The following is a 21,983-nucleotide window of genomic DNA, read 5'->3' as shown; positions in this document are numbered from 1 at the left end:
TTAACCTTTGGCCTTTGCTTCTATCTGAATGATGATTATTTTCCATCTGTTTCTCCCCATTTTCAACAAAAAGTCATTTACAGTATAACAAAGTAAATGGCATTATTTTGATGTCATTTTATTACAACAGATAAAATCTGAAGATGATCAGCCACTTGCAGGAGTCCTTTTATCCCTCAGTGGGGGGATGTTCCGTTCCAATCTTTTGACTCAAGACAATGGGATGCTGACTTTTTCAAACCTGGTAATGTATTCATTTATAATTTGCTGCTGTTTTCCTACAGAGAGGGCAGGGACAGAGTGTGTACATCTTGTAAGTACGAAAAGGAAAACCAACTTGTAGTGTTTCAGATCCTCTGGAGACCAAATCCAATTAGAACATTGTTAGTACCAGTACTTCAGCTGCTGATTCATGTTTCCCTCTACACAATCATTGCATTTTCTTGCCTTCCACCTGTCACAAAGATGTTGTAATTAATTATCCAGGCCACAGCTCCTTCTCCTGCATATCTCCCATTGTTTCACAGCGGGACTGCAATGTTTATGATCTTGAGTATTGTACGGTAGTTATTTTTTGTGTTTCTTTTCTAGAACATGTTCCACATATTGGAAAAACAGCACTCAACTAAATCACAAGTGTATCCTTAGAGAGTATACATTAATAGCCATTATGTCAATCTTGCAGAGGAGGCTAACTGTCCACAAAGATAGGAGAGGGATGATTTTTCTTAGCCTATTAAGAACCAGGGGAACTATATTAGTGCTAATTCTGACTTCGATGATTGCAGTTCTCTTCATTCCCACTGGGTTGAAAATACAAACCTCCTATTTTTGATTGTTTTTTGGCAGAGCCCAGGGCAGTATTACTTTAAGCCCATGATGAAGGAGTTTCGTTTTGAACCTTCCTCACAAATGATTGAAGTGCAAGAAGGGCAGAATCTGAAGATTGCCATTACTGGTTACAGAACAGCTTATAGGTAAATATGCTTGGGTCTCACAAATCTCAGAACATGATATCTGAACTGTGAGATATGACTTAGAGTTTGTGCCATATGGAAAGTAAGAATTGAGTATCTCCCTTATTTCTATATTTTGAGGTGAAAAAAATTTTTTTTTGACTAGAGTTGACCTAGAATAGTCTCTTTCAAATTGGTTGGCCTGAATTAAACTGAAGAGAGAATGTACTTTGAACAGAACTATGTGTATAATGAACATTCTGTTCACTACAGTGAACAAAAGAGTGAGGGGAAGAGGTTGGAAAATTGAGGATTTTCTTGAGAAAAAGCGATTTTGGAGAGTTTAAATTAATTTTTTCTTTCTTAAATATTTCATTATCTGGAATAAAACCATCCTTTGATCATAATTTTTCAAGGGCTTTAGAAAAATATTTAAGAAAAAGAAAAAAATATAACATATATACAATGATCATACAGGAAATATTTAGAAATAAACCACATAATTAAATTTGCTTAGGTTGTTGGGAGACAGTACTATTTTGTTTTGTTCTCTAAATTTCCATGCTTAATTTATCTAATATCAAATATAAGACATTTTGCTTAAGATCTTATATATACAATAGAGGACTATGGGATGCTCACATATTCCTTTCTTCTTTCCCCCTGCTCTTCCTAGTTGCTATGGTACAGTTTCTTCTTTAAATGGGGAACCAGAGCAAGGAGTTGCTGTGGAAGCAGTAGGAAAGGGTGATTGTAGTATTTATGGGGAAGATACCGCAACTGATGAAGAGGGAAAATTCAGACTTCGAGGATTATTGGTAAGAATCATCTTTTGTTATGATTTCTTTATTTCTTTGTATCATATATTGATAAGGTTGGATGTTAACACTTTATTTTGCTTAATGTTTTCTTTATTAATGAGATATTTGTTGAGCATTACTATATGTAGGACATTTGTCTTATGGTACTGTATTAGAACATCAGAGATTATAGCTTAATATTCATCTTATCTTTCAACAGTCTTTGTGTGCTCCAGTTGTGAGATGAGGCATTTATTTTCAGACTTGACCAGTGTGTGGATTTGTTTTCATTTAACTACGTTTTTGTTACAAAGAAGGATTCCATTGGAGGTGCCATAAGTGGAGCTTTTAGGAAGTGACAGTGACTCAGTTGTGTGCTGGGACCTAAGATGGTGGAATAAAAGATGCTCTGCTCCCTCAAAACACACACACACACACACACACAAACAAATTGCCTCAAAACAAAGAAAGTTGGAGGAATACGTCTCACTGGGGTAAGAGGAGAGAGCAATCTAGGCAGCATCTGTGAGAATGGCAGAACTTGAACCAGCCCAACATTTGGTTCTGCCAGAGGCAACAAAGCTGCAGAATGGGAATGAGCCCAACCCAGGCCACTCCACACAGTTATAGAAAGCAGAGAAGGCAGGAAACCTGCATACTCACATTGCAGTAGAACTCTTAGACCACAAGGGAGCAGAGTTGGAGAACTGGGGTTTTAGGATTCTATTTATTCTTGAATTGCAGCAGAGTTTTCTGGGGCTATTAGGAAGCAAAGAGGGAGATCTGGAACTACAGTAATCTGCTCACTTCTGTGTAGCAGCAGAGTGTCTGAGGTGGTGGAACCCAGAGCAGGGAATCTGCCCAACCCAGGCCATTTGACATAGGCACTGAAGCAGCAGAGCAGGGATTAGCCCAGGCAGTGGAACAACAGGAGAACTGGAATCATGTATGCTAAATAGGGCTAGGGGACCTGGAAGCATGCTGAATAGAGCAAGATGAAGCAATTGCAAACCTCCCTAGAACAAGTTGGCAGGGCTACTTTCTTGACAGACACACCATGATGGACAAGGGCAACTGGGTCTACCATAATACCAGAGAAGAGTTACTCTGGAGCAGTGTGCTTTCTACCCCAGAAGTAGAGAAGAACCTCAACATATAGATAAGATAATGGCAGAAAAAAACACCAACTAGAAAAATGAGAAGAAAAAAAACTGACCTTAGAAAGTTATTTTAGTGACAGAGGAGACCAAAATATAAACATAAAACACAAAAGAGACAACAATGCCAAAAAGGAAACAGGTGAAGCCTAAAAGGAAAGGATGAAGAAATCCTCAAAAAAATCTATGGAAGAGCTTGAAAAAAAGTTAAAAAACCAAGTAAGAGAATTGACAGAAAGACTCAACAGTTGGGGAAAAAAGAATTCACTGAAGAAATTAACTTTCTAAAAAACTAGAATAGGCCAAGAGGAAAGTGAGACACAAAAATACCTTGAAGAAAACAATCCCTAAAGAATAGAATGGATCAAATGGAAATAGAGACCATAAAAAAAAACAACAACCCAAAAACACCGAAGAAAACAACTCTATACAGAGTAGAATTGACCAAAGGAAAAGGAAACACAAAAATTCAGGCAAGAAAATAGCACTAAAAATTAGAACTGGACAAATAGAACTAATGAAACTATACGATATCAGGAAACAATGACAAAAATCAAGAAATGAAAAAAATAGAAGAAAATATAAAATATTTTACTGGAAAATACAGCCAGGAGAGAGATAATCCAAGAATCATTGGAATACCTGAAAGCCAGGATTAAAAAAAAAAAAGCTTGGATACCATATTGGAAGAAACTATCAGAGAAAACTGCCCTCATATCCTTGAACAAGAAGAAGAATAAAAATTGAGAGAACCCACCAATCATCCGAAAGAGATTAAAAAATGAAATAACCTAAAAACTATTATAGCCAAATTCCAGAATGCCCAGGCCAAAGAAAAAGTACTACAAGGTGCCAGAAAAAAACAATTGAAATATTGTGGACCCACAGTCAGGATTACAACAGGACTTAGCATTAAAAGCCTGGAAGGCATGGAATAGGATATTCTGAAAAACAGAATCTAGGACTACAGCCTAGAATTACATACTCAGCAAAACTGAGCATAAATCTCCAAGGGAAAAATTTGATAATTAATGAAATAGAGGAATTTCAGACCTTACTGACCAATAAAACCATAGCTGAAAAGAGAAAATTTGATGAGTAAATTTAACACTCAAAAGAAGCTTAAAAAGGCAAAGTGAAAAACTTAAGGATGTTGATAAGGCTGAATTGCTGGGAAGTTGATAATTGAAATAATAAAAATATTTTTGATACTTGAGAAAGGTAAGGTACTTAAAGGTTGCAAGATACCTAAAGTACCTAAGATAATCAAGAACTTTATCAGTGCCATGAAAAGTATACATAGAAAGAAGGAAGCTAAAAAAGATGGGCTGTTATTAAAAAAAGTGATGAGAAAGAGGAATACATGGTGTAATGGGGATAATTTGAGGAAAGGCGTGTGGTAGAAGGGGATTTTGAAAGGAGGTTGTCAGGGACTTGCTAAGTAGGATATCTAGGTTACAGGTAGGCTGGAATAAGGAGAATCAGGATATAATATGGCTGAAGTCAGGAGTATAACACTGGAAGGGAAACAAAGATCTTCAGGGAGAGGAGGAATTAATCTAATCAGGCAAAGGCAACAGGCTTTATAGACTGGGACTTAGACTCAGAGACAAACTAAGAGAAATGGACTGAAGTGAAATTAACCACAAGCTTTAGTTAATTTCACAGGAAGGGACTTGTTTTGAAGTTACACCTTCCTTCAAGATGGATGCCCCAGTTTCCCTTCAAGCCCAGAGTATGTTGGTTCTTTCCCTCTTCTTCCCTCTCTTAATAACTAACTGACAAATTATACTAATAGGTCTGTTGAAACAAAAAAGGGTTTATTATCTTTAAGGATGATTTGTCAGGAAAGTGGATTAAAGGAAGCCCTAACCATTGTCTCAGGGAACCTCAGGTGGGGAAGTGAGGCAGAGATGGAGTCTGAGTAAGGACCTGCCTTTAACTCAGCTTACAAATGCTCTTGATATCTAAAGGGAATAAATGATGACTGACTAGTTTCTTTATATCTAATACTGTCAAATAATAATTAACCCTTCACAGATTTGAACTCCTCCCTAATTACTCTCCTTATTAACTCCACAGACATGCAAGGTAAGGGAGGGAAGGTAGGTAATAAAATAGGGAAGGAAGATACAAAGGGTTTATCCAAAATAACAATTTCTTAAATAAATATTTCAAAGCCAGGCTAAATTTCAATTGTACAGATAGGTAAGGAAGGAGCTCAGCTGGTCAGAAGCCCTCTCCACGTGAAACCCAAACCAACTGACTTTACTCTCCCCAGATTCCAAACCCCTAACTGATTACAGAACTCAGCCAAAGCTTGAAAAAACTATCATGACTCTCTCTCTCTGTACTACAATGGGGAGAAGAGAAAAGAAGAGATAAGAGGGATAAACCATTACTCATTAAGAGCATCTAAGTGGTAAATACAGTGGAGGAGAAGATGGGGGTGGTGGTGGCTGTAATTGAACCTAATCCTCACTAGAACTAGCTCAGAGTGGGAATAACACTCACACTCAATCAGCTATAAAAACTTACTTTACCTTATAGGAAAGTAGGAGAATATGGAAAATAAGGGGGTGGGGGAAGGATGGACAAAAAGAAGGTTGGATAGGGGGAGGCAGTTACTGAAAACAAAACATCTGTGAACAGGGAAAGACTAAAAGAAGAGAAAGAGAAGAATAAACTGGGAAGATAAGATGGAGGGTAGTACACAATTAATAATCATAATGGTGAATGTGAATGGGATGAACTTGTCCATAAAAGGGAAAATAGCAGAATGGATTAAAAACCAGGATTCCATATATGCTGTCTATAAGAAACACATTTAAAACAGGGAGACACACAGAGTAAAGTAAAAATACGAGGCTGAAACAGAATCTACTATGCCTCAGCAAAAGTAAAAATGCAAGGGTAGCAATCATGATCAGACAAAACAAGTAAAGTTGTTCTAATCAAAATAGATAAGGAAGGAAATTATATCATGATAAAAGGCACCATAGAGAAGGAAACTGCCAGTAATTAAACCTATAATGTACCAAATTGCATAGTATTCAAATTCCTAAAGAAAAAGTTAAATGAGTTACAGGAGGAAATAGTAAAACATTACTAGTAGAGGACCTCAACCTTCCCCTCTCAGAAGTAGGTAAATCTAAACAAAAAATAGCACCTTAGAAAAATTAGATATGGTAGAACTCTGGAGAAAACTGAATGGAAATAGAAAACATTTTTTTTCCTCAGAAGTATATGGCACCTTCACAAAAATTGACCACGATAGGGCATAAAAATCTCACATCCAAATGTAGAAAAACAAAAATATTGAATGCATACTTTTCACACCATAACACAATAAAAATTATGTTTAACAATAGGTAGCAGAAAGAAAAACTAAAAATTAATTGGGAACTAAATAATAAACTAAAGAGTGGTGGGATCAAAGAACAAAAAAAGATAGCGAGGGGACAACATATACAAATTTATGGGATGTAGTCAAAGTGGTACTTTAGGGGGAAATTTATATCTATAAATGCTTACATCAATAAAATAGAGAAAGAGCATGTCAGTGAATTGGGCATATCAATAAAAAAACTAGAAAACAAATTAGAAATCCCTAATTAAACACCAAATTGGAAATCCTGAAAATCAGGTGAGAAATTAATAAAATTGATAGTAAAGACAGAATTGGTTTTATTAAAAAAAAAATAGAATAAAATTGATAGTAAAGACAGTTGGTTTTATGAAAAAAATAGATAAATAATTGTTTAACTTGATTTAAAAAAAAGAAAGAAAACCAAATTACCAGTATCAAAAATGAAAAAGATGAAATCATTACTAGTGAAGAAGAAATTAATTATTGGTGGCTATTTCCGCCCAACCATATGCCAATAAATATGACAATTTAAAGAAAATGGATGAATACTTAAATATATAAGCTACTCTGATTAACAAAAGAGGAAATAGAGTACTTAATCCCATCACAGAAAAAGGAATTGAACAAACCATCAAAGAACTCCTTTCAGAAAAGCCCCTGGAGCCGGATGGATTCCAATTCTACCAAACATTCAAAGAACAACAGACTCTAATACTACACAAACTATTTAGAAAAATAGGGAAAGAGGAAATCCTCCCTAACTCTATGATATAAATATGTTATTGATACCAAAACCAAGAAGAACTAAAACAGAGAAAGAAACATTGATGCATTTAAATACTAGCAAGGACATTACAACATTATGTCATAAGAATCATATACCACCATCAGGTGGATTTTATACTAGGAATGCAGGGATGGTTCAATATTAGGGAAACCATCAACATAATGGAACATATCAATAACAAAAGCAACAGAAACCACATGATTATTTCAGTAGATACAGAAGAGCATTTGACAAAATAGAATACCCATTCTGTATAAAAATAGGAAACATTGAAATAAATAGAACTTTCCTTGAAGTGATAAATGGCATCTATCTAAAACCATCAGCAAGCATCATCTGTAATGGGGATAAACTAAAACCCTTCCCCATAATATCAGGTGTAAAGAAAGGATGCTCATTAAGACCATAAGAGTGTCTCTTATTTTATATTGTGCTGGAAATGCATTGTAATCAGTGCAGAAAAAGAAATTAAAAGAATTAGAATAGTCAATGATGAAAAAAATCACTCTTTGCAGATGATATAATTGTATACAACCATTTTAAGAATAATATGGAACCAGGCTCAAAGGGCCACAAAACTATGTTTACCCTTTGACTCAGTAATACCACTACTGGATCTGTACCCCAAAGAGATCAGAAATATGAAAATATGTATTACATGAAAGTGAGGATATAACTTATATCAGACTATAGACTATTCATTCATTGCTTCAGGATGGGGGGAAAGGGGGAGAGAGAGAGAAAATCTTACTTTTAAAACGTCAAAAACAATTGTCAAAAAGAATTTATTTCTACATGTAACAGAAAAAAAGATGTAGCAAAATAAAATAGCAAAAAATTTAAAAAGGAAGTGATAATTAAAAAATGAAAATAACATCGATAAAAAATTGCAACTTTAAGTTTGCTATTTTACCCAACATTATCCTGGACTGGTGATACGTTATTTAAGGGAGTTTGGCTGGGGGCAAATGGAAAACCTGTGTTGCCTAAATCCCTATATTTCACCTTTTGCAATGCACTACACCAAAAAGGGCATTATGGAAGTCCGGGCATGGCAGATTCCAAATAGGTATTGGAATGCAAGGGGCATATATGAAGTTGCTATGAGAGTATCACAGAGGTGCAGAATTTGTATGCAATTCAGCCAGACAATTACAAAAGTCCACAGTCTGGAAGGCAAACCACTAGCCTATACACCATTCGAATGCCTACAAATTGATTACATCACTGTGCTAAGGAGTCAAAGTTACAGATATGCTTTAGTGATAGTGGATAGATTAACCAAGTGGCCAGAAGCTTTCCCAGCAAAACATAACACATCAGCGTTTGTTGTGAAAGTCTTACTGAGAGAATTAATACCCAGATTCTCTATCCCACTTCACATTGCATCAGATTCTGGGTCCCATTTCACGAATAAGATTTTAGCTACAGTTTATGAAAACCTTAGGAGTCAAACAACATTTTCACTCAATATATAGACCGCAGTCGATCAGGCAAATTGAATGTGTGAATAAATCTTTGAAAACTCTAGTAGCAAAAATCTGTGCAGAATCCCATATGAAATGGCCTGATGCATTACCATTGGCACTATTCCATCTAAGATGCCAACCCAACAGCATTATGCACTTATCCCGTTTGAAATGCTGTATGGCCATCCACCTTTCCATGGTAAGTCACCTCAAAGCATTCACAAATTATCACACCTGGGTATGGAATGCAAACTGTAAATATATTAAATTACTCAAGCAACGATTAAAACAACTCCATAAATTAGGCTTGGTACATCAAAGGAGTACCCTTTGATTTTAGTCTACACAACTTCCAACCTGGAGATTATGTTTACATCAGAAACTTCACTAGGAAGTCTGTGTTAGAACCCAAGTGGCTTGGATCATCCCTGGTAATTTTAACTACTACTAGTGCAGTCAAAATTAAAGGAAGGGATCCTTGGTTCCATGTCACTCATGTCAAACCAGCAAAAGACATGTCCCAACAACAACCACAACACCCAGTTATTTTATAGCACAAAGATCAACTAGCACCAACCAATCAGTCAAATAAGTCCTCAGAAAGTCCATAGTCTATACATGAGATCACAGAACCAGAGCAGCAATCAAAACAATAATCAGAGCATGAATCAGAACCAGAATTAGACCAAGAATCAGTGAACAATCAAATATTACACCAAATTTTATACCCAAATGATTATCCTAATCCCAATTACCACTTAGAAGAATCATCCATACACCATTATGACAATGAAAAAGAATCAACGAAAGAAGACAGAACATTTGATTTGCAATCAATCCCAGATATAGAAACTGATATCGACGAATAAATGAAAGCACAAAGACTTAGTCACGAACTCTTTTGTTACCTGTAATCATCTTTATTAAACCACAAAAGAAAAAAAGAAGAAGAAAGATTAATCACATTTGATGGACATTTGAACTTTGTTCCTGACAAAGTCAACACACTAGAACATCAGTTCCAGTGCAAGATGACAAGCGCGGGTGCATCAAACGACATAAGTCAACCCAGCAAAACAGCAATTCCAGTGCAAGTTGATAAGCGCCGGATTACATCAAATGACACAAGTGAGACGTTGCTGACTTCGCAAATCTTCACTAGGACAGCAAACCTGAGAACTACAAAAGACATCCGTGACTGAATACACCGAGTGTATGGAGCATCCACACTGTGAAGAGGAGCATCGGATCAGCATTGGACCATACATTTGAAGAACATAACTTACACCCAACAGAATTCTCACTGCATACAACATTTAGATTCCATCCACACAGTACATACTCTGTGCAAAAGAATTCTGGTTGAGTAAGTATGTAACACCTAATTACATGGATAAGTCACACTAGACAACACATAGAACATTTTTCTAACTTCACATCTACATGTGAAACATAAACTTACACTTAAAAGAGAGGAGCATGTCTGCCTTAGCACAGAGTTTTTCTCTTACTTTGGTTCAGAAACCTAATACTCAAATCACCTGACACTTCTTGTAAAAATGTAAATTTTGCTTACTAACCCTTAACAATAAGTTTTACTAACACATAGGGACAGTTTAGTTAGTTTGATAAGTTAGAACAGGGACAGATTTTTCTAAACTTTCTTTGTAAATATTGTACATAGCATAAGTCTATGGTTTGACCAAAAGACTTACAAATAATTATAGTCTTACTTATTTCTACTAACGTTTCTAACATGGGCATAAGTGTACGTTAGTACACATTCATATACTAACTTTAGAAAGTGAACTAGAATTTAAAAGCTTAGATTGCAAAAATTTTTCTTAGTTAATACTTTTCTCGTTAGTTCATGAAATTAGATAGCTACATAGATAGAATTTATTACTTTGTTCTAGTTAGCAAATGTTAGCTTTAAGACTGTGAATGTTTGCATTTAATTTGCTTTTCCTTTCTGTTCAAAAACGTTTTTGCAAAACTTAAATCCCCTTTCCTTTCCTATGCCTTTACCATAACCCGTCTTAGTTTAGCTTGGATTAGTCTTAGAATAGTTTAGGAGTAAGCAACCCTTTTTCTTATTTTGCAAACTTAGATAGGGATAAGAGCTTAGTTAGAATTTATCTTAGAATAAGAGTAGTAACCCCTTAGATCTTAGTAACCAGAAAATGTTGCAAGCTGCAAATGTAGAAAGAGAAATGAGCAGATGTAATGCAGAGATGCAATCAAGGCATTTACCCTTGCAAGGCAATTAGCCAGCCTTAGAACTCTTGACAAAGGTCAGTTCGTCCCAGAAGCTTGTGAAGAGCGGAGGGGCGAATTGGGCTCTCTGCATTCGGGCTGAAACCTTGCCTTGAATCTGTGCTTTTGTCTTTGGACATTTGGAGCTTAGCTAACTTCTCTGGACCTTCCCTGATCTTCCCTATATCATTTCCCTATTACCTTCCTGATTTTCCTGTGGGCTTTGGGAAAAGGGTGGATTTTTGGGTTGTAGCAATTAGACTTTGAGGATTTAGTTCCCTATAGTCAAGTAGGACTTACCCTTGAAACAAACTATCCCCTGCTTTATTGTTTTAGTACTCCCTAACCTCAAGGGCAGCCAAACTTCCCTGGCTGAGAGAGAGCAAGCTCTCTCTTCAGTCCAAGCCATTCCTGTGACCCTCCCACTCCTTGAGCTTCTCCCTAGCTGCTGTTAGGGAAACCCTGAACTCCTCTCTCCTTATAATCAACTCTGAAACTTTAATAAACCCCATGTTACCTAATCAAACCCTTTGCTTGTCATTGGCTCGATGACAAATGAGGGTTAAAGGAGGGAAGGAAGAATTCTCTTTATTTTCTTGAGGGAAGCTGGGAGCGTCCATCTTGGGAGGAAGTAGTTGTCTCTATACTTCCTCCTGGAAACCCTTCAGTTTCACTAACATGGAGGAGCCGTGGGACTCCTTCTTTGTGGACTTGAGAAACTGACTAGAAAGCCCTCTAGTCAGATTCAAACCACTTCTACCTGGCCCTAACCTTTGTGTCTGTTAGAAATACCATTTTCCCTGGAAGAGTCCAGCCTTCCTTCCCCAGTAACCTCTGTCTCTAGTCTGAGTGTCTCCCTGTTGCAGCTGCCTCCCCTAATTACCTCATCATCTCTCTTACTGTTCATTATACTACCTTGTCCTCTATTTCCCTAAACTCAGCCATCCCCTTAACATCTCTCCTTACCACCTCAATCCACTATTGCACCCTCCTTTCCCACCAAAGGACCAAAACCCCCTATTTACCCTTTCTTTATTCCCCTTTTTATTACACCTTTCATGAGGCACCTAGACATAATTGCTAAAGAAAAAATGCAAATCCCCTGTCTTCTGCTATAGGCTTTGAGCTTGGGCCAAACCACTTGATCTGGTCTCCAGGGATGGAAACAGATACCATTGATCCACCCTAATTCTGTGTTAGACAATCTTTATATCTTGTTTTTAACATTACCTTCATTTCTAAATATTGATACATTGACTATCTGATAATAATCACAATATTCTATAACCATAAGTGTAGAATACACTCATCTCTTTAGTGAAGGTAAATGCATTTTCTCATCTCTTCTTAGGAACTAAGCTCAGTCATTATAATTATATATTGTTCAGATTTTTTTCATTGCATTGTTGTATTTATCCTGTATGTTGTTTTCCTGATTCTACTTACTTCTTCTCTAAATCTGTTTATGTAAGTGTTTCCATATTTCTCTGAACTCTTATTTGTTATTTCTTGGAATTTCTTGCAATAATATTTGATTATATTCATGTTCTACCATTTGTTTAACTATTTTCCATTTGATGGGCACCTACTTGGTTTCCAGTTCTTTGTTACTACACAGAATATTGCTCTGAATATTTTATTCTGCCTTTGAACTAATTTGCTTCTAGCAGTTTCATCTGGCAGGGTATGGAATTTGAGCTATTCCAAGTTGTTTTCCAGAATGATTGAACCAATTCACTGCACTTAATATACTATCTTTCATTTTGTTCTTGTCAGAGTCATAATGTTTCAGATCTTTTTTTTTTCAAAGATACAAATAAGTTTATTTGAAATGAGACTGCTTCAGAACCTAGGTGAACTACAAAATGTGTAACTGGTGATCAAAAATTGGTTGGTCCCATGGTTTGTTTTAAAATAACTTTTCTCATGATAATAACTCAGATTTATATTGTACTTTTTAATGTTTACAAAATGCTTTCCATGACAACATTGTGAAGCAGGTAATTCAAGTATTATTCCCTTTAAGGTTAAATAAGTTTCCCAAAGTTACTCAGCTAGTAAATTTCAGAGTTGGCATTTGATTACATGTTGAATGCTCTATCTACTCTGCCACAGTACCTCTCAGTAAAAGGTTAACAGATTTTATATATTGGGGGAGAAACAGTACCCTCTTGGTTAAATCCAGAAAGTTTTGCATGTACTGAGCTTTTTCAGAATTTGTCATTGGTTTTATTTGCAGCCTGGGTGTGTGTACCATGTCCAGCTCAAGGTAGAAGGTAATGAACATATTGAAAGAGCCCTCCCCCAGTATCGAGTAATTGAGGTAAGGCACTTAACTTTGTAAGGAATCTTGTAATGATTAGCTCATATTCTAAAATGTTCAACTAGCTACCTGCATTTCACTTAGTTGGGGAACTTCAGATCTTAACAAAAGGTCCTTAGTATAATATTTTCTTATAAAAAGTATCTGTAGCATGAGAAAGTATAACATTAACACCATTAGAACCATTAATTTTGTTCAGAAATTTAAATAGTTGGTTCTTTATTCTCTCTTCACTAGTAAGTTCCTTAGGGAATTTAAGGTATGTGCTTATGGAGCTTTCCAGATCAAGGACATAAGAGCATTGGTTTAAATGGTAAAAGATTGCTTCATTGTTGTTACCCAATTTTCCCTTATCCAAATGAACCTCTTTTCACTTATCTCTTGACTCCCAGAAAAGGTTAATTAGCCTTCCATTAGATGGACAGTCTTTTTGCATTGAAGGTCATTATTCAAACTAAATTGTCAAGGTAAAAAAGTATATATTTAATTCAGCAGAAACCAGGCCAGGATTTTCACATAGGACTTTCTTCCTCTCATCTCTCTACTTCCTCGCCCTCTATAAGCCTAATTTGGTAGGCCTGAGGGTATAGTTAAGAAAAAGAAACTGACTTGGTTAGATTTATATTTTGAACTTGCCCTTCTCTAGAGTTTAAGGTAACAAAGGTAGCATGTGGTACTTTGATTTGAAAAGGATGGTGGTGACTGACATTGTGACAAGTTCAGGTAATGGTTAATATTTAATTATTTTTGAAAATTTTGTTTTTCTGAAGTAGGTGAATGGTACTTTTCTTTAGGCCAATCAGTAAATCTGCTCTGCTCCATTAGGATAAGCAACTATTTTTATATAAAGTAAATTTTAGGAATTCACATGAGCAGAAAAATTTTTTTCTTTGATTAATTCTTAGTGCTGTACATTTATTCTTGAATGTATTTTAGGTTGGTAATTCTGATATTGATGATGTAAACATTATAGCTTTCCGGCAAATTACCCAATTTGATTTAAGTGGAAATGTGATCACTTCCTCTGAATATCTTCCTTCATTATGGGTAAGCTCAAGTCCATGCTTTTAATTTAATTTGGTTTTCTTTGACTTTAAGATGAGGAGAATCAGGTTATTAGTCTCTGGTAGACTATTGCTGAAGTACCAAGTTTGTCGTTAAACTGATTAGAGAAATTGATATAAATTATTGTTAGGATTTTAATAAATTTGATTTTAGCACCGTCCAAATTAATATAGACAGTTATTGAGTTTTTAAAAAATAAAACTGATCTGTTTGCAAATAACCACATTTGTTTACAAGTTAGTCTTTACAGATTATAGAGGAAAGCTGATGAATAATCAATATAGCCTGGGGATTAAAGTAGAAAGACAATGTTAAGATGATTTAATACCATTTGCTCACTTCTTAGCTTTTTACTAAAAGGTTCTTTTCATTTAGGTTTCCTGTAATTTTATAATTGGGTTTCAAATTCAGATTAATTTGAAAGGAGTTTTGAGATTTAATTCTGCTGACAATGTCTTTTTCATAAAATGTGGGAAAACTGTAAGTTTAGGCTCATGGAAAGAAGTATGCTACTGGCTTTATTATTTGACCAGTATAGGCTAGGGCAGTGATGGCAAACCTTTTAGAGACCAAAAGCCCAAATTGCAACCCTCCTGCTACATGTGAGCCCCTGCCTTACTCCAGACAGTGGATGGAGGAAGCACTCCCATTGGGCTATTGGGTAGAGGGGCCTATGATGGGAGAAGTCCTTAGGAGCACGTGGAGAGGGAGAAGGGAGCAGCCCCCTCGGGCATGCTCTGGCATATGTGCTGTAGGTTTGCCAACATGGGGCTAGGGCAGTGATGGGCAAATTACAGCCTGTGGGCTAGATGCAGCCCCTGAAATGTTTTATCAGGCTGCGTGACATTATTCCTAATCTGACAGATACAATGAGTAGGATACAATACAATGAAACTTCCAAAGAGTTGCCTTAGAAACAGACTGACAGATGAGCATTTCCTTTCCTTTGGCCCCCTCTTTAAAAAGTTGGCCCATCACTGGGCTAGGGCATTCACAACTTAACATCTGCCAAGACGGTGTACACAGCTGTTTTTTATGCTCCTTTTGCTTGCAGTTCTGAGAACAGAGAGTGGGTCCTTTAGTCTAAGAAAAATAAACAATATATATGAAAACCTTCCTCACTAAAATGCTTCTTGAGGCAACAGAGAGTACCTTATTTAGGTTTTAGCAAATAATTATGAGGACAGAGGTTGCACATAATTTTGAAACAAAAAGGCGAGGAAACCTGAAATTTCTGAATCTCTCCTTGTCGAGGCTTCAGGTGATTGTTGATATATTATTAATAATTTAGCAGACGTTGGTGTTTTGTCTTTCAAATCACTATTTCTTCTCTTATGAATTAAGATATTGGGGACAGCAGGGTAGCCCAGTGGATTGAGAGCCAGGCCAAGAGATGGGAGGTCCTAGGTTCAAATCTGGCCTCAGACACTTCCTAGCTGTGTGACCCTGGGCATATCACTTAACCCCCATTGCTTAGCCCTTATTACTCTTCTACCTTAGAACCAATGCGTAGTATTGGTTCTAAGGTGAAAGGTAAGGTTTAAAAAAAAAAAGAATTAAGATATTCCTAGGAGGTCCAAAATATGAGTCATATTCTGGTTTCAAAAGTATTCTAAAATGCTTTTTTGCTTTGATTCCTTATTGTTTTTACTCTTACAGGTAAAACTTTACAAAAGTGAAAACCTTGACAATCCAATTCAGACAGTCTCTTTGGGCCAATCTCTCTTCTTCCACTTTCCACCATTACTTAGAGATGGAGAGGTAATAAAGACTACTTGATTTGAGTTTTATTTTTTGTTCTAGTTTCCTCTCTACTAAAGAAAAAAATAATAGTTACAATATACAAAAATGTATGGGGTGGGGCAGCTGGGTAGCTCAGTGGATTGAGAGCCAGGCCTAGAGATGGGAGGTCCTAGGTTCAAATCCGGCCTCAGACACTTCCCAGCTGTGTGACCCTGGGCAAGTCACTTGACCCCCATTCCCTAGCCCTTACCACTCTTCTGCCTTGGAGCCAATACACAGTATTGACTCCAAGATGGAAGCTAAGGGTTTAAAAAAAAAATGTATGGGCCTACTTTTGCCAAAGTAATAATCAGAAGGTATACTGAATGCTCTATTGATTAAGAGGGTTTGGGTTATCATGTTAATATAAAAATTTTGTTTCTTTTATTTTGTATTAAATTTTATCCCCCCCATTACATGTAAAAACAACATTTTTTAAAGAATACTGAACTTGAATTCTCTCCCTTCCTTCTCCCATCCCTTGCAATCTTCTATAGATTTTACATGTGCAATCATGTAAAATATTTTTCCATATTAATCCTTTTGTGGAAGTAAACTCAGAAAAAAAATTTAGAGGGGCAGCTGGGTAGCTCAGTGGAGTGAGAGTCAGGCCTAGAGACAGGAGGTCCTAGGTTCAAACCCGGCCTCAGCCACTTCCCAGCTGTGTGACCCTGGGCAAGTCACTTGACCCCCATTGCCCACCCTTACCAATCTTCCTCCTATGAGACAATACACCGAAGTACAAGGGTTAAAAAAAAAAAAAGAAAAAGAAAAAAAAAATTTAGAAAGTGAAAAAAGTGTGCTTTGGGCTAGATTCAGACTCAGTTCTGTAGCCTTGATGGGGCCTGTCCTTGACACTGTGCTCCATCTCTACCCTGATGCACTAGACCCCTTGTGCTGGCCTTCTAAGTTGTTTTGGGCTAAAAAATTATTTCATTTTGTCTTTTTGTGGGTTATGCTATTCCAGAATTCATTTTAAGATATCATTGCTTTTTGGAGGGTAATTTGGGAGAAATCAGTACAGGTTCCTGTATCTTCTCTGCCATTTTAGTTCTACCCTCAAAAAACATTATTTCTATTTTAGTGATGTACACTCAATATTCTGGGATCTCTTTGAGGAGTCTCAATTGATAAGGAGGATAATTTCCAATTGATGAGGCCAAATTTCTTGGCTGTTTCCCTAAGCTAAGTTGTCACTATATTCTATGAAATGATACAGTAATACTTTTCTACATGAAGGTAATTTAATGGCTTAAAAAAGAATTTCAAAATTATATATCCCAAGTAAGTATTTTCTTAAATGAGTGTCTTTAAACTCTATATACTTATTTCAGCAATACTGCCATCAGTTTAAAATATTTGTTTAAAAAAAAAAATCTATCCTCTTTGGACAAAATTTGGCTTCTATTTATGGTATTCAAGAAAATGTGCTGTGGACTTTGTGACAGTTCTCAAAGAGGAGTTCTGTAAATGTTTTGAGCAAAGCAGTTTGAGGAATATGAGAAGAGAATGAGCCCTAGATCAGCCATTCTATTTTGTGGCAAGAGCCCTCCATTCCATTCCTTCCACTCCTATGACATCATTGATACAGTGCCTGAGAGAGACTGAAGGATAATGCAGAGGCTGCTATTTTCCGCTAAACCAGCCCTTCTGAAGCTAGAATCCAAACCTACAATAGTTTTTGAAAAGAAGGTAGAAATATTATCCACAAGGGAAAGGTTGGCACAAGGAGAGGGATGGCCCTGCAGAAGCCAAGACAGAACAGGAGAAGAAAATCAAAGGTGTTAGAGAATTGTAATTCTAGTAACACTAAGTTTGAAATACTATTAAAAAAAAAGTTTTATAAAAATGTTGAATTTGCTTTACTTCGAAAAAAAGATGTTTTTTTGTTTTACATAAATTTTGTTGATATCTTTTTTTAACATCATCTACATTTTCCAAGGGAGTATTCTCCCAGAGAGCGTTTCCTTATTAAAAAGAATAAAAAAGAAAGGGTAAAAAGTTTAGTAAAACTAATCACCATATCAGAAAAGTCTGTCGTAATAAAGAGCACTATCCACTTAATCTTCTATCTTTGTAAGAAAGTGATGGACAGATGCCTTTTTATAGCTCATTTTTCAGCTAATCTTGATCATTTTAATTGTATGAAATTCACTTTTCATTGAATTTGTATTGTTCTTTCTATTTACATTTGTTGTAGTTGCGTGTATTTGTTTTTCTTATTCTGCTTACTTCATTTTGTATAATTTCATGTTAAGAATTCTCTGTATTCATTGTATTCTTTTTTAGTAGCATAGAAATAATAATAATAATACAATAAATTTATGTCTCAGAATTTGTTTAACCCTTCCCTTGGTTGGTGGGCATCTACTTTGTTTCCAGTTTTTCACTACTACAAAAAATTCTGCAATGAATATTTTGGCATATATAAAATCTTTTTGCCTTTTATCTCCTTGGAGGATATGCCTAGCAGTGGAATCTCTAGGCCATAGGATTTGGACATTTGAATCCCATTCCTCTTCATCCTTTTCCCCTCTCTCTCCCTCCTCTTTTTAAGCATAATTCCACATTACTTTTCAGAATGTAAAATCGGTTTGCAGTTCAGTCAGTAGTGTGCTAGTGTACTTGTCTTCTCATAGTCCCTCCAACATTAAGTATTCCCATCTTTTGGCATGTTTGCCAGTTTCCTGGGTGTGAGGTGAAATCTCAGATCCGTTTTTAAAATTTTTAGTGATTTGGAACAATCTTTCATGTAGGTTTAAATCTGTACATAATTAATTGATAATAGATTTTCTCCCCTTTTTTCTATGGACAGAATTATGTTGTATTACTGGACTCTACACTATCCAAATCCCAGTATGACTACACTCTGCCTCAGGTTTCTTTCACTGCCATTGGATATCATAAACACATTACTTTGATTTTTAATCCTACAGTAAGTAAAAGGGGATTTTTTTTTTAACGTGGGAAAGGAAAATATGTGAAAATGTAGAAACTTCATCTGCTTAACATACATTCTTTAACGCAAGTGATAATGTTTATTTGTGGTTTTTCTAAGTCAATATACTGCCTTGAATCTTATATTTGAGTCTGACACCCCTGTACCATCTTCCCTCTTCAGTAGTAAATATCCATATAGTGCTTTAAATTTTGCAGAAGCACTTTACATATATTATTTCTTTCAATCTTCTCAGCAACCCTGAGATTATAAGTAATGTCTGTTGTTATTCTTATTTTACACATGAGGAAACTCAGACCTACCGAAGTTAAATAACTTGTAGCCAGTAAGCATCAGAAGTAAGATTTGAACCCAGGATTCTCCTGACCCAGTACTTTTTTACTAATGGACTGAGAGAAAAGAGTCTGATCAAATTTCTAACCTGTAAAATGAAAGGTAACTATTCAGTTGTATAAAGTTGTTTTTAGCAGAGCCTAAAATTCTGGAAGTTGGAAACAGTCTTTTAGATGACATGGGGGATGAAATGGCTAACATATTCCTCCCAAGCCCAGCAGTGTTAGAACATGCCAAAGATAATCATTTAGATGAAATCTTTGTCTCTGCCTTGGGTGCACATCCAAACTGTTTGTGAATTGAGAGGGCCTTTATGATTGGCACTGATGGATTAAGGATGCAAACATGCCCAAGTACTTTCTTGTCAACAGAGCTGAAGCAGAATGATCTCTGGAACCTGGGACACTTAGGGAGCTAGTGTCAGGTAAATAGAGATGCCTTTTCGTGATAGGTCTGCAGTCAAACCCAGCTTAAAATGCTCTACCTTTGCAAAGCTGGAAAGGTAAGCCAAGTAAGGCCTGTCTATAGGAATGATAGACTTAGTAACTCAATTTATCTATTGTACTAACAAAGGCAGCATATGTGTAGATAGAAACTGAGGTTTTTGATCTTATCCTTTCATCTGTGCTTTTGGGACAAGTCAGTTAATTTGCCTGGGAATTAGTTTATTCTTCTATAAAATTGGGTTGAAAATATTTTTCATCTGGCCATTTTGGTTGGGAAGTATTGATATGTATTCCAAAAATCTTAGTGCAGTTTTAAATTATTAAAGTTTAAAACTACACTCAGCCTGGGGTAGCTGAATGGCTTAGTGGATAGAGAACCAGGCCTGGACATGGAGAGTCCTGTGTTCAAATTTGGCTTGATACTTCTTAGCTGTATAACCCTGGGAAAGTCACTTAACCCTAATTGCCTACTCCTTACTGTTCTTCTGCCTTGGGACTGATACTTAGTATTGATTTTAAGACAGAAGGTAGGGGTTTAAAAAAAAAAACAAATTACAGTAAGACTTTTGGACACCATGTATATCATTTGAAGTTCTTTGAGGGATAGGCATAGGAACCAGAATTACTATTGTATTAGTAAATAGAGAACTCATGGGTGAGGAAACTCCCTTTACTAATGCATATTGGCACTTTCTCTACAACTTACAGTTTTAGAGAGCTGTCTAGAGCTCTGAGATGTTAAGTGACTTTTCCAGAGTTGCACAGATTTGAATCCAGGCCTTTCTGGCCTTAGGACCAGTTCTCTGGCCACCATACCACACTGCCTATAGGTGCAAGGTATTATTGATAATAATGAACTTTTCTCTTGATATTTTCAGAGGAAATTGCCTGAACAAGATATTGCCCAAGGATCTTATATCGCATTGCCCCTGACATTGCTTCTGTTGCTAGCAGGCTATAACCATGATAAGGTAGGAATTTTGTTAATACATCAAGAGTAGTTAAGTGTGATGGGCTCAAGATTTGGGTCAAGGAGAGCTTTCCTCCTTGGTTGCTGTGGAAATGTCAGCCAAAGAAGGCCTAGCGTGAGTAAGATGTGAAAGTGTCCAATGGGCCTTAGAGATTCTAGAAAAAGGGATGTATGGGCATGTGTGTATTTGTGGCTTGTAACTGTGTGTTACTAAATGTCAATCGTGGCTAAAGAACTTGGACTCATTTTAGGTTTTTCATTCCCATCCTCTTCTGTTTCCTCTAGCTAATTCCTTTGTTGTTGCAATTGTCAAGCCGACTACAAGGAGTACGAGCTCTTGGACAAACTGCCTCTGACATTGGTGCCCCAGAGGAGATAAAGAGACAGGCAAAGAAGCAGAAGACTCGTCGGACGTGAAGAGAAAGACATGTTACTTACACTCGGACCCAGGCCAGGCTGGAGGCTGGGGTGCTTTGGAAGCAAGGCCTCCTGCTGCACAGTGCATTGGATAAAATGATGGATTACAGAAAATTTCAGATGAATTTCTGTTGGTTCCACATCCCCTTTCAGTGCAGCTGTACTTTTCTCTTTCAATTCTCTTTGACCCTTTGCTGTTTTAAAATTAAGAGTTACCTGAATGGACCCCCTCTCACTCTGCTGAGCACATATTTTGGAATTGAAGATAATTTATTTTTTGCCATGGAAATATTTTAAGCTCTGCTAGTGATGTGAGATTGTAACTCTTATCTTCGGCATTATTTTGCAAGAGGAATTCCAATCCAATAAACAAGATTCTCAGTTTCTTTAAGTGTGTGATATTTTGGAGAGTCATTATTTTTTCTGGTTTTATTTTGCATTTGTGACCTGTTGAAGAAATAGCCTCTCTTCAGCCCCAGGAAGTTGTGTTGATTTCAAGAAAATAGTAAACCTAGACTTACATATTGAATCTAGTCTCAAATATGATTTAGATTATATTTTGCAGGATGTGCACAGGAATTTCAAGTTCTGAATCAAGTAACAGTATTATGATGACAATTGTCTTATGGTTATTGGGATGTAGTTGTGTTAAGCACAACTGTAATAGAAAAAATGAGGCCTAGAAAAGTAAGGTTAAATATAGTATGTGAATCAGTGGTAAATGGGATAGAACTAAGGAGTTTTCTGTCTGTTAATGAGCCAGTTCACTTTGGTGGCTGTTGAATCACCTACTGCTGGCTAAATAGTTTCATGTGTTGCCTTCTTTTTACCTTATAAGATTATGAGTTATATTGAAAATCTTGGGACAGATGCAATACATATCCCATTTCTGA

General features: G+C 36.3%; 1 protein-coding gene across 1 annotated transcript in view; it reads left to right on the top strand.

Annotated features, from left to right (window-relative positions):
- Nucleotides 1-21,481, top strand: part of LOC123234547 (nodal modulator 1) — a 59,964-nt gene extending 38,483 nt beyond the window's left edge. Inside the window, exons 23-31 of the mRNA XM_044660452.1 lie at nt 131-244; nt 850-977; nt 1,633-1,774; nt 13,035-13,118; nt 14,055-14,165; nt 15,843-15,944; nt 18,781-18,900; nt 20,582-20,674; nt 20,959-21,481. Coding sequence (XP_044516387.1) covers nt 131-244; nt 850-977; nt 1,633-1,774; nt 13,035-13,118; nt 14,055-14,165; nt 15,843-15,944; nt 18,781-18,900; nt 20,582-20,674; nt 20,959-21,090 — 1,026 coding nt within the window. The 3' untranslated portion in view covers nt 21,091-21,481. The remainder of the gene's footprint in view (nt 1-130; nt 245-849; nt 978-1,632; nt 1,775-13,034; nt 13,119-14,054; nt 14,166-15,842; nt 15,945-18,780; nt 18,901-20,581; nt 20,675-20,958) is intronic.
- Nucleotides 21,482-21,983: the final 502 nt, after the last annotated feature.

This window comes from Gracilinanus agilis, chromosome 1 (assembly GCF_016433145.1).
Source record: "Gracilinanus agilis isolate LMUSP501 chromosome 1, AgileGrace, whole genome shotgun sequence".
NCBI classification, from domain to species: Eukaryota; Metazoa; Chordata; class Mammalia; order Didelphimorphia; family Didelphidae; genus Gracilinanus; species Gracilinanus agilis.
The sequence above is the reverse complement of the archived record's forward strand: the minus strand, read 5'-3'. Positions and strand labels throughout refer to the sequence as shown.